The sequence below is a fragment of the Mustelus asterias genome, chromosome 21 (genome assembly GCF_964213995.1).
Source record: "Mustelus asterias chromosome 21, sMusAst1.hap1.1, whole genome shotgun sequence".
NCBI classification, from domain to species: domain Eukaryota; kingdom Metazoa; phylum Chordata; class Chondrichthyes; order Carcharhiniformes; family Triakidae; genus Mustelus; species Mustelus asterias.
Window position 1 is genome coordinate 47762627 of NC_135821.1, and position 11490 is coordinate 47774116.

An 11490-nucleotide genomic window follows, 5' to 3' on the forward strand; every position below is an offset into this window, starting at 1 on the left:
TGGAGCTGTACTCATCCAGGCAAGTAGAGAGAATTCCATCCTTGCAAACAGTGGATGGGCTTTGGGTGTCAGGTGGCAAGTTACTTGCCACAGGATTCCTAGCTTCTGACCTTGCTCCTGCAGCTGAAAATGGTTAGGCCTCAACACTTGAAAAACTCCTGCAATGATGTCCTGGAACGAAGATAAATGACCTCCAACAACCACAACCATCTTCCTTTGTGGCAGGCATGACTCCAACCAGTGAAGAGCTTTTAACCTGATTCCCATTTGTCTCCAATTTTGTGAGGGCTCCTGATGCTATACCTAGTCAAATGCTGCCTTGATGTCAAAGCCAGTCACTCACTCCACCTCTGAAATTCATCTCTTTGATCCATGTTTGAACTAAGGCTGTAATAAGCTCAGGAGCTGAGTGACCCTGGATTTTGGCATCTTATAGAAACATTACTCATGCGACTACACAAAGTTCACCTGCATTGCTACTCTGAAAGAAAAAATTGTGAACTACGTTTGATTTGTTATTACCTGCAGAACCTTCAGTGACAGTAAAGTGTCAACAACAATCTCAAGTTGCTCAATGAGAAGTGAGGGAAAAACATTGCTCATTTCAACAAGGAGATCGAGTGTTAGAATGTAATTATGCCACAGGTAAGAAATGGGTACCAGCCATAGTTTCAGCAAAAACAGGTCTAAACAGTTCAAACCAGCGATTAACTATTTTGATGACGCCATGCTGACCAATTATTGCTATCTCAAAATGATCTGTCAGAATCATCAGAAGTACTAACTTCTTTAGCCCCTAGTATTGTGAATACTACTACTGAAAACTTAGTTGAATCGGAGTTGCTTTATGACTGTGTCTATGCCATGTAAGAATGAGGCACAATTAGTTCCAAGAGAGAAGTGTCTACTGAAGTTCAAAATCATACTTCTAAATTCAAGGATAGCCAAATTCCAGAACATCATATACAACCAAAGATGAATAGATGTCCTCCTGATCGACTTTCTTATTGACTGTGTATAATTATAAATGGTGCCTAGTAGTGTCTAGAGCATTATTTATCCTATGTATAACATCATACTAATGTGTTCTCATGGCCACAAAAGTAAAGGGGGAGGGATGTTATATATTTAAGTAATTACATGATTGCTTTAAGAGCCAGTCAGATGATATGATGGTGATCTCATTAGGGTGTTGTACAGGCTGCTGTTTTAGTTTCAGTTATACTCTGTACAGGCCAAAGCTCTTAAAATAAATCTTGTTGTTAGTTTGAATTTATGTGTGCAAATCACATTTTTTTTGTTTTGTTTAAAACCCACAACCCCTAACATAGTTAGGACATTCCAGGGATGCACAAGTGGCCGGAATTGGAGGCGGTGACAGAGATAGTGTGGGGCCAAGGCTGTAGAGAGACTTGGAAACAAGGATGAGCACTTTAAAAGTGGGGTGGGTACTGCTGGACTGTCAGTATAGGTAAGCAAGCACAGAGTAATGAATGTCTGGGACTTGGTGAGAGTTAAGATGAGCTGAATTTTATGTAGGGTGGAAAATGGGAGGCTGACCAAGAAGCACTAGAATAGTGAAATCTAATGATAAGCAAGGCCTGGGTGGGGGTTTCAGAAGCAAATGAGTTAAGCTGGGGTGGAGCCGAATGATGTAATGGAGATGTCAGTTGATGGTCTTTGTGATGGAATGGATTATGTGGTCAGACAAGTTTATTTCAAGGTCAAATCTGACACCAAGATTGTGTGTGTAGTATGAGGGGCTGGCACATAGAGTTATTGTGAGACTGAGTACTGTACCAGTCACACAATGACATAAGAGAGCACATGATCCACACCCAGAGTCAGTTGACTGTTGGACAGAGCCATGTGTAGCAGCAAGCATGGATAAAACTCCAAGCTTGAACTCTTTACGGTACATTTGTAAATAGTTCTAACAGTCAATAAAGACTCACAGTTAACCTATGTATGACTGCAAAAACTTCTCCAGACCTACCGAACTGTAACCACATCTTTCAACAGTGAGTGATTTATTTCAGCCTCAGGTGGTTGACAGGGAGAGGGAAGGCGTCAATGGCTGGGAAATGGAGCTTATGGCTAAAGCCAAAGACAGGTGAAATTAATGATAGCAAACAAGAAAGACTTTCACTGCTTGGAGAGTGGAACAATTTCAGAATCCCATTTGCAAAACTAACCAGAGACGTTATCTGAGACAGCTTCTGTTCTAGTCGTAGCAACAAATGGCAGATTAGCACCAACTCTTGCACAATTGATTTACTATAAAATCCAGATGCAAGTTTCGCTACAAAAGTAAGTTGTTAATTATATTTGTTGAATACCATCCAGAAAAAAGCAGTCAGTTTCATTCACCTTAAACATCCATTTCTTCCACCACCAATACATTAAAGTATTAAGCAAAATCAAAAGGCAGGCAAAGCAAATGCAAGCATCTAATACGATCAGCATGTGGAATACTGTCAAAAAGACAAAGTTAAGGGCATTCTATCTGGATGCACATAGAATTGGCAACGGAAAAATGATTTGAAGATGTGACCTGGTTGTCAGTGCAGAAACCTGGTTACAGGGTGACCAGGACTGGGAACTGAATATTCATAGATATTTAGGAAGGATAGGCAGAGGGGAAAAGGAGGTAGGGTAGCACTGTTAATAAGGGACAAGATCAGTACATCAGTGAGAGAGGGACCTCAGATCGAAGGATCAAGATGTAGGATCAGTTTGGGTGGAGCTAAGAAACAGCAAGGGGCAGCAAATATGGGAGTTGTTGACAGGTCACAAAGCTGTAGTGGTAATTTAAGGTTGGGTATAAATCAGGAAATTAAAACTGAATTAACATTTGTAATTCAGTAATAATCGTCAACTTCAACTTACATGTAGATAGAGTAAACCTAATTGACACTTATGCAATGGAGGATGACTCCCTGGAAAGCGTACTAGATGGGTTTCTGCAGCAGTACATTGAAGAACCAAATAGGGCTCAGGCTATTTTAGATTTATTATCCAATGAGAAAGGGCTAATTAATAAGCTTGCTGTAAAGGAGCCATTAGGAAATAATGATCATAATATGATAATTCTTAGAATCTTAGAATCCCTACAGCACAGAAAGAGGCCATTCGGCCCATCGAGTCTGCACCGACCACAATCCCACCCAGGCCCTACCCCCATATCCCCACATATTTACCCACTAATCCCTCTAACCTACGCATCCCAGGACACTAAGGGCAATTTTAGCTTGGCCAATCAACCTAACCCGCACATCTTTGGACTGTGGGAGGAAACCGGAGCACCCGGAGGAAACCCACGCAGACACGAGGAGAATGTGCAAACTCCACACAGACAGTGACCCAAGCCGGGAATCGAACCCAGGTCCCTGGAGCTGTGAAGCAGCAGTGCTAACCACTGTGCTACCGTGCCGCCCCAATAATTATTACAGCCAGCATAATTAAGGACCCCATGCACTCCAGATATTCTCTCTTCCACCTTCTTCCTTCAGGAAAAAGATACAAAAGTCTGAGGTCTCGTACCAACCGACTCACGAACAGCTTCTTCCCAGCTGCTGTCAGGCTTTTGAATGGACTTACCTTGCATTAAGTTGATCTTTCTCTACACGCTTGCTATGACTGTAACACTACATTCTGCACTCTCTCATTTCCTTCTTTATGAACGGTATGCTTTGTCTGTATAGCGCGCAAGAAACAATACTTTTCACTGTATGTTAATACATGTGACAATAATAAATCAAATCACATCAAAATCAAAAAATAATGTAAAACTCCAAGTTTGAAAATGATATAATTCATTCTGAAACTAGGGTCCTAAATCTGAACAAAGAAAATTATGAAAATATGCGAGACAAGTTGACCATGGTGGATTGGGAAAATACCTCAAAAGATTTGATGGTAGACCAGCAATATTAAAGCTAATATTTAAATTGTAATACATGGTCTACAACAAACATATATTCCTCGAAAACACAAAAACCCAACGGGAAAGGTGAATCAACTGTGACTAATAAAAGAAGATTGCATTAGATCAAAGGAAGTGGCTTATAAGATTGTTAGAAAGAATGGTAAACCCAAGGATTGGGAGCAATTTAGAATTCAGCAAAGCATAACCAAGAAACTGATAAAGGGATAAGAGATTATGAATGCAAGTTAGCAAGTAACATTAAGGCGGACTGTAAAGGTTTCAGCCAGAGGGCGGGATTTTATGGCCTTGCTTGTCCCAAAACCGTAAAATCCCGCCCGAGATCAATGGACCTTCCCATTGTCTGCCCCTCACCCAGTCCGATTCCCATGGTGGGCGGGGCAGTAAAATTCCAGCCTTAATCTTTAAAGCATGCAGGTCTTTCTAATGATACACCTGTGAATTTCTGTTCATTGTTCATCTGGTGTCTGCTGGTTCCTGGGTTAACATTGCCCCTCTGGGGAATGCTGTTGCCGTGGAGAGTGCTGCTGCTGATCCATTGTATTTGTTGGGGAGCAGTTGATTTCTGGGACTGATGATCATTGTTCCAGTCCACGATCATCCTCAACACCGGTGCCCCACAAGGCTGTGTCCTCAGCCCTCTACTATATGCCTTACACACCTATGACTGTGTGGCCAAATTCCCCTCCAACTTGATTTTCAAGTTTGCTGATGACACCACCGTAGTGGGTTGGATCTCAAACAATGACGAGACAGAGTACAGGAATGAGACAGACAATCTGGTGAACTGGTGCAATGACAATAATCTCTCCCTCAATGTCAACAAAACGAAGGAAATAGTTATTGACTTCAGGAAGCATGGTGGAGAACATGCCCCTGTCTACATCAATGGGTGCGAGTAGAAATGGTCGAGAGCTTCATATTTCTAGGTGTCCAGATCACCAGCAACTGTTCTGGTCCCCCCATGATGACATTATAGTTAAGAAAGCCCACCAATGTCTCTACTTTTTCAGAAGACTGAGGAAATTTGGCATGTCAGCTACGACTCTCACCAACTTTTACAGATGCACCATAGAAAACATTCTTTCTGGTTGTATCACAGCTTGGTACGGCTCCTGCTCTGCCCAAGGCCGCAAAAACTACAAAGGGTCGTGAATGAAACCCAGGCCATCACGCAAACCAGCCTCCCATCCATTGATTCTATCGACACTTCCCACTGCCTCTGACAAGCAGCCAACATAACTGAGAACCCCATGCATCCCGAACATACTCTCTTCCACCTTCTTCCATCAAGAAAAAAAGATACAAAAGTCCGAGGTCACGTACCAACCGACTCAAGAACGGCTTCTTCCCTGCTGCCATCAGACTTTTGAATGGACCTTCCTTGCGTTAAGTTGATCTTTCTCTATACCCTAGCTATGACTGTAACACTACATTCTGCGCTCTCTCTTTTCCTTCTCTATGAACAGTATGCTTTGTCTGTAAAGCGTGCAGGAAACAATACTTTTCACTGTACACTAATACATCTGATAATAAATCAAATCAAAGTAATCTCTTCCTCATCGGCTATTGGCTGTGAAGTAGCAGCTTCTCCTGTTGCACATGTGTGTTTTTGGTTGCGATGATATATCTCATCTTTCACTTTCACCACGTGTGATCGAGGTGACAGCTGATTTCCATAGGCTCCAGGTTGCCAAATGGGCTTTACTTTTGATGAGTGTGTTGAAAATTTCGATTCTGACAATGATTTGGCAGCTCAACCAAAGTGAAATTTGGCTTTCTGTTGTTTCACTTTGATTTTGTCACTCATTCCTGTTAGTACTTCAGGTTTCAGTGTTTTTTTTTAAGCTTTGGAAGAGTGGTGTGGTGTAACATTAGTCGCTGAATTGGGCTACTTTCAATGCCACTGGTAGGTATGTTCCTCCACTCCAGGAATACCTTGGACATACCAGTGCTGGACCGATTCATTTTGTTGATGATCATTTTGACAATTTTCGCCGCTGCCTCAGCCTTTCCATTTGTCAGTGGATAGTGTGGGGATGTGTAGAGGTGAATTTCCCAAGATTCATTAAGTGTCTGAATTCCTCACTGATGAACTGAGGTCGATTGTTGCTCATCACAATCTTGGGAATGCCATGACGACTATAGTCTGCTTTCAGGCATTCTATGATCTCACTGTTAGTCACTGATGTTTGCTTGTCTGCTTCCCATGATGTGGAGATGCCGGCGTCGGACTGGGGTGGGCACAGTAAGAAGTCTCACAACACCAGGTTAAAGTCCACAGGTTTATTTGGTAGCACGAGCTTTCGGAGCACTGCTCCTTCATCAGGTGAGTCACAGTACACCAAACATTTCTCCAAACGAGCTTGGTGGCTTGCAATCATGTTACTATGTGCATAGCTTTTAAACGTCTTTAAGTTTGGGGGACAAATAATAGGCAAATTCAGTTCAACACAGATAAATGTTGAGTAGTACATTTTGGTAGGGAGAACAGGGAGGTCATTTATTACTTGGAAGATGCAAGTCTAGGTGGGCTAGAGGTATATAGGGATTTCAGGAGTACAAACATACCAATCACTAAATATTGTGGCAAAGATTAACAGGGCCATAAGAAAAATGCCAACCAAGTACTAGGCATTATTTCTGAAAGAATAGAATTAAAAAGTAGGAAAGTTATACTAAACTTGCATTGAACCTTGGGTTACCACCATACTACACGTACTGCATGAAAATCTGGCGTATTATAAAAGGGATAAAGAAGCAGTGGAGAGGGTGCAGAGATTTACAAGAATGATATCGGAAATATGTGGGTTTATATATTAGGGAAGGATTCACAGGCTGGCTCTCTTTTGAAAAAAGGCAGAGGGGTGACCTAATAAAGGTCTTTAAAATTATGAAAGGTTTTGATAAGAGTGGATGCAGAGAGAATGTTTGCCCTTGTGAGGAAGAATGTAACTAAAAGCCATCAAGATATGTTGGTCACCAAGAAATCCAATAGGGAATTCAGAAAAACCTTGTTTGTCCAAACAGTGGTGAGATTATGGAATGCACTAACACAGAGAGTGATTAAGGTGAATAGCACAGGTGCATTTTAGGGGAAGCTAGACAAGCATTTAAGGGAGAAGAGATTGGAGGATTACAATGATAAATTTAGATGAAGCAAGATGGGAGGAGGTTTGAATGGAGAACAAATGGCAGCATGGACTAATTGGGCCAGATAGCCTGTTTCTGTGCTGTATTTCCTATGTAATCTTACGTTATCCCTCTTTTCCCTTCTATATGCTGTAACTCATTCTGGAATATTTCCCAGGCAATAATAACTTTCTATTCCTCCCTGTGGAAAAGTACCTATAGACTATCTCTTGGAAAAACTATTCTGCATAAACCAGGACAGCTTCTCCATGCATGCTAAAGCATCCAGCTGTACCTCCTCATCACTTTCCTCTGTCAGTCTGTATGATAGTAAATTGCAGAGGAGCCAAATTTCTTTCAATTGAACACTGAAGGCATTGTTACCTGTCACTGCCAAAAACTCCACTTCCTTGGCACTAACACTGCACCTAGTTCGACTCAAAGCCAAGCTTCAGGGCCCACTTCCAATCCAGCCCTTGAGTCAATTACGTCCACTTTACAGTTTGCTTGTCTCTGTCCTAATCTCACTGCCACTGAGTTTGTTCCAGCCACATCCAACCATTTCCATCCCAGGCTCTGGACATTCACCCTTCATTATTTCCAATTTGTCCATACCAAAGGTGCCCCCATATGAACCCATCTAAAATATTACCTCCCCTATCACTTCTATCCACACTGACTTACACTTGCTTCCCTTTTTCCTGCACATTGTGCTTAAAATCCTTGGCATGCATCTTAATATTCCTCCAAAGTTGCACCCCACTCTACCTGTGCAAACTGCTGTGCCCAGATTGGCCTCTCTGGTTTTCTGATACTTGTCTTGTGTACATCTTCCTTCTCCCCTTTTCATCATTGGTGACAGTGTCTTCAGTCACCAGCATTATTCTTTGCAACTTTCTCTCTAAAATTTTCTCTTTGTAGTCCACTTTCAGTCTTTGAAAGCCTGCATACAACTCAACACTTTGAACCAAACCTTTTGTCACCCATCTTAACTTCCCCGCAAAAGATCACAATCTTTCATGTCTTCAACTGTGGAGCACCTTATGGTATACAAGTGCAGGTTGATTTTATTCTTAAATGATGTAAGTCGATCAAAAACTTCCCATGTGTGTTTTTAAAATAATATTGAGACATCAGGGTAATGGGCCAAGTGTAAGATAATGCAAGACATCAACAAATGATTTGGAAAGAAGATAAAGTAAATCTGGAAGTAGCAAAAGTCACCTTAAAATTGGAGAAGGAGGAAGAATAAAATGAAGATACAAACTCAATCACAATCCCATACCACACAAAGTTCACCATTTCCACTCTTTTGAAACAATATGGGTTCACAAGTTAGAACCTGAGCTGATATTTCTCTTTCCTTCTCTCCATTTTAGCTTAGAAATATTGAAGCCACTGCTCAAACAACACAGTCAACCTGATTTGTAAAGTTTAGCATTGATTTTGGTCTGAATCCATTTTATCCTCCATTGAAGTGAGGGATGCAAAGGGTAAAGGTTTCAGCCAATGTCAGTTTCAAGGCCTTCCTGCATGACTGAGACACACTACAGATCTCTGAAATTTGTCCTAACATCGGTCCTTACACCAGTTGAGACAGGTGATGAGAGGGGGATACATTTGGCAGCCAGGAGCTCTGGAAGTAAAGATTTCCCAATGATCCTTAAACTTTTTGCCGCAGCCAGCCAGATTGAGAGGGAGTGACGCAGAGGTAAATGAGACACGGTTGTTGGGGGTGAGGGCTGCGGGTTTTGAACATGGCTGATGATGTTGCCATGAAGGGGGAAGGGTTACCGGAGAAATGGTGGATTGGGGGAGTTGGTGGTTGTGGTCAGCCACTGATGAATTTTGGGGAAGGAGTTGCAGATTGGACATTGAAGGCCCAATCAATGGGTGGGGTGGGAGGGAATGGGCGAAGTGCCCAATTCGTGGGGGAGAATTCAGTTACAGGGGTCACAGTCCAGGTACAGGGGGCTGAGGATCAGTTTGTTCATGGAAAGGATGGGCGGGAGTTTACAGCCTCGCTCGTTCCGAAACCGTAAAATCCCATCCGAGGTCAACGGTCCATGGTCTGCCCCTCACCCTCTCCGATTCCCGTGCCAGGCGGCGGAACGGTATAATTTTGGCCGATCAGTTCAATCACTGCATTGTGAGAGTGGATATTGGTCCAGAATAACAAGGGAATAAACAGATAAACTTGCTCAGCTGGAAGGAAGAACTCAAATTCCTTCTCGCTGATAAAGAAAGCTGAAGAGTCACTTTGCTGATGGATCCTATCCTTCCAGCGCTCTTCAGCTGATGAGTAATTCCGAACTCCAGGAGGCCAAGCCTGCGGGCATCAGAAGTAATATACCTGTTGAGCTGGAGGCACACAGCCTCATTAAAATATTTTAGTGGTGAACCTACCTCCTGGAAGCAGGTTAACTATCCCAACTACCACCACCCATCCAACACCAAGCCCCCCCCCCCCACCCCCCCCCCCAAAATCCATTCAGTTAAAACTGCGTGTGTTGGAAAGGGGTTGGGATCCAGTTCCAGATTTTTGCATTTTGAACCCCCGAAAACCTCAATCCCCCATCATCTTGGGGTATTAAAATACTTCCCAATGTGTCCAAAACTAATCTTTAGGAAAACATTTTCTGTGACAGTAATCATCCTGATACACAATGTGAGCTTATGAATTTAAGACAAAATTTCACACAGCTTTGTTGCATGCTCCTGCACCCATTCAGAACAGCTGTAATAATTCTACCAATATTTCAAACAGTTGCACAATACCTTGCTTTCTGCTTCCTGTGTTTCAGACAGATAAGGAAGCTCAGGAGTTGATTGAAGCAACGCTCTAACTGAAGAATTCATACTTAGATACCGGTTTGTAAAATCAAGATGAGATGGACCTGCAACATGAGGTGAAGAGGTTTTGACGTTGCCCTTATTAGTCAAGTCCATGGCCTGCTCTGAACTGTCTTTTGGCCATAAGGTGGAATGTGGTGTTGCTGCTTTAGCTATAGGGTCCATGTGTAAATGCGGAATGTAGTCAGGAGAACTTGGCTCAAAAGACAGTTGCCCGCAAGTGAAATGTTGGCCACAAATCCGAGAATACATGGTTGGTGTCCAACCTTCTCTTGTGAGCTGGATTGCTTTTGTTATGGCTGCAGTGTGACTTCCTTTTTTCCTGATGACTGTGAACCACCGAATATGAGTGTCTTTGCCCCGACGGCTCCGGCATCCAGCGACACTGCAACAGTCTCCATGGCTGTTTGAACGTGAGGTGGGTTTTTGAACAATGACAGATTTTGGATCAATGCCAAGCCTTTGACACAGAACTCTTTGAAAGTAGACTCTTGTTCCTGAAACTGGAAGCCCATATTGTTTACAGAGCTCTCGTAGTTTGGCTTTTGGGCCCTCCTTGATCTGTTGAATGATGACTGATATTTCCTCTGATGTATTTATGTTAGCCATCGTGGAACACTGAAAGACAAAGAATTAACATAGTTAACACATTTGCACTGAGATGAAAAATTATCATGACCAGTGTCCTGCTCGGCGGTAATTATGATACAGTCTGACACTAAGATATAACTCAATGACGTCACTCCTATAATCATTGAGTGTGTGAAATGGAGCGGGACAGAGAATCTGCTGGTTCAGGATCTACAACTTAATTGGTTAGGAAGCAACGATTTAGCCTACATCCTATTTAATTTAGACATTGAACCTACAGTTAGTGCAGGCTGGATCGATGGAGCGTTGGTGATTGTTCGGGAGAAGGAAAACACAGTGGTCCGAGTCCTCCAAGCAGTGACAATGGCCATTGGATTGCCACTGTGATCAAAACTCTCCTGACTAGGCACTGCTGCGCATTTCTTCCAATCCTGAAATGCACAGCGCAGCATCCGTAGGGAAATTTATTTGGAGCAGAGTAGAGTTGGGGGAAGACAGGACAGTTTTCCTTTTGCAGCACTCGTTGCCATATGATAGGTTTAAACGTCCAGTCTGAATGTTAGTGAGAGTGGTTAGAAGAGTAAAGTTTAAAGTTTATCTTAAAGTTTTAAAGTTTATTTTATTAGTGTCACAAGTAGGCTTACATTAACACTGCAATGAAGTTATTGTGAAAAAGTGAGTGAGTGCCTGGGTAGTCGGGTCTGGGGGAAAGCCAGGTTGGGTCAGAAGGAATAGTCAGGTCGGGTCAGAAGGGTAGTCAGGTGATCAAGAGAGATAGTCACGGTTGAGTCAGGAGGAGTAGTCATGGTCAGGTCATGCAGAAGTAGTTGGGTGGTTGGGGCAGGTAGTTGAATCATGTTGGTTTTGTGGGGGTGGGAGGGGGACAATTTGGGAAAACTCGCCAAGAGCACTCAGTGCCTCTTTTGCAGCAGAATGCTCTCCAGCTTTTGGTGAGCAGGGAAGTGCGG

The 11490-nt window shown here is 42.7% G+C and overlaps 1 protein-coding gene across 5 annotated transcripts in view; it reads right to left on the bottom strand.

Moving 5' to 3' along the window:
• LOC144509240 (zinc finger MYM-type protein 4-like) overlaps nucleotides 1–10543 on the bottom strand; it is a 179740-nt gene extending 169197 nt beyond the window's left edge. For all 5 annotated transcript variants that reach the window (XM_078237797.1, XM_078237800.1, XM_078237799.1 and 2 more), the window contains exon 1: nucleotides 9857–10543. In XM_078237797.1, coding sequence (XP_078093923.1) covers nucleotides 9857–10540 — 684 coding nt within the window. In that variant the 5' untranslated portion in view covers nucleotides 10541–10543. The remainder of the gene's footprint in view (nucleotides 1–9856) is intronic.
• Between the last annotated feature and the right edge of the window lie 947 nt (nucleotides 10544–11490).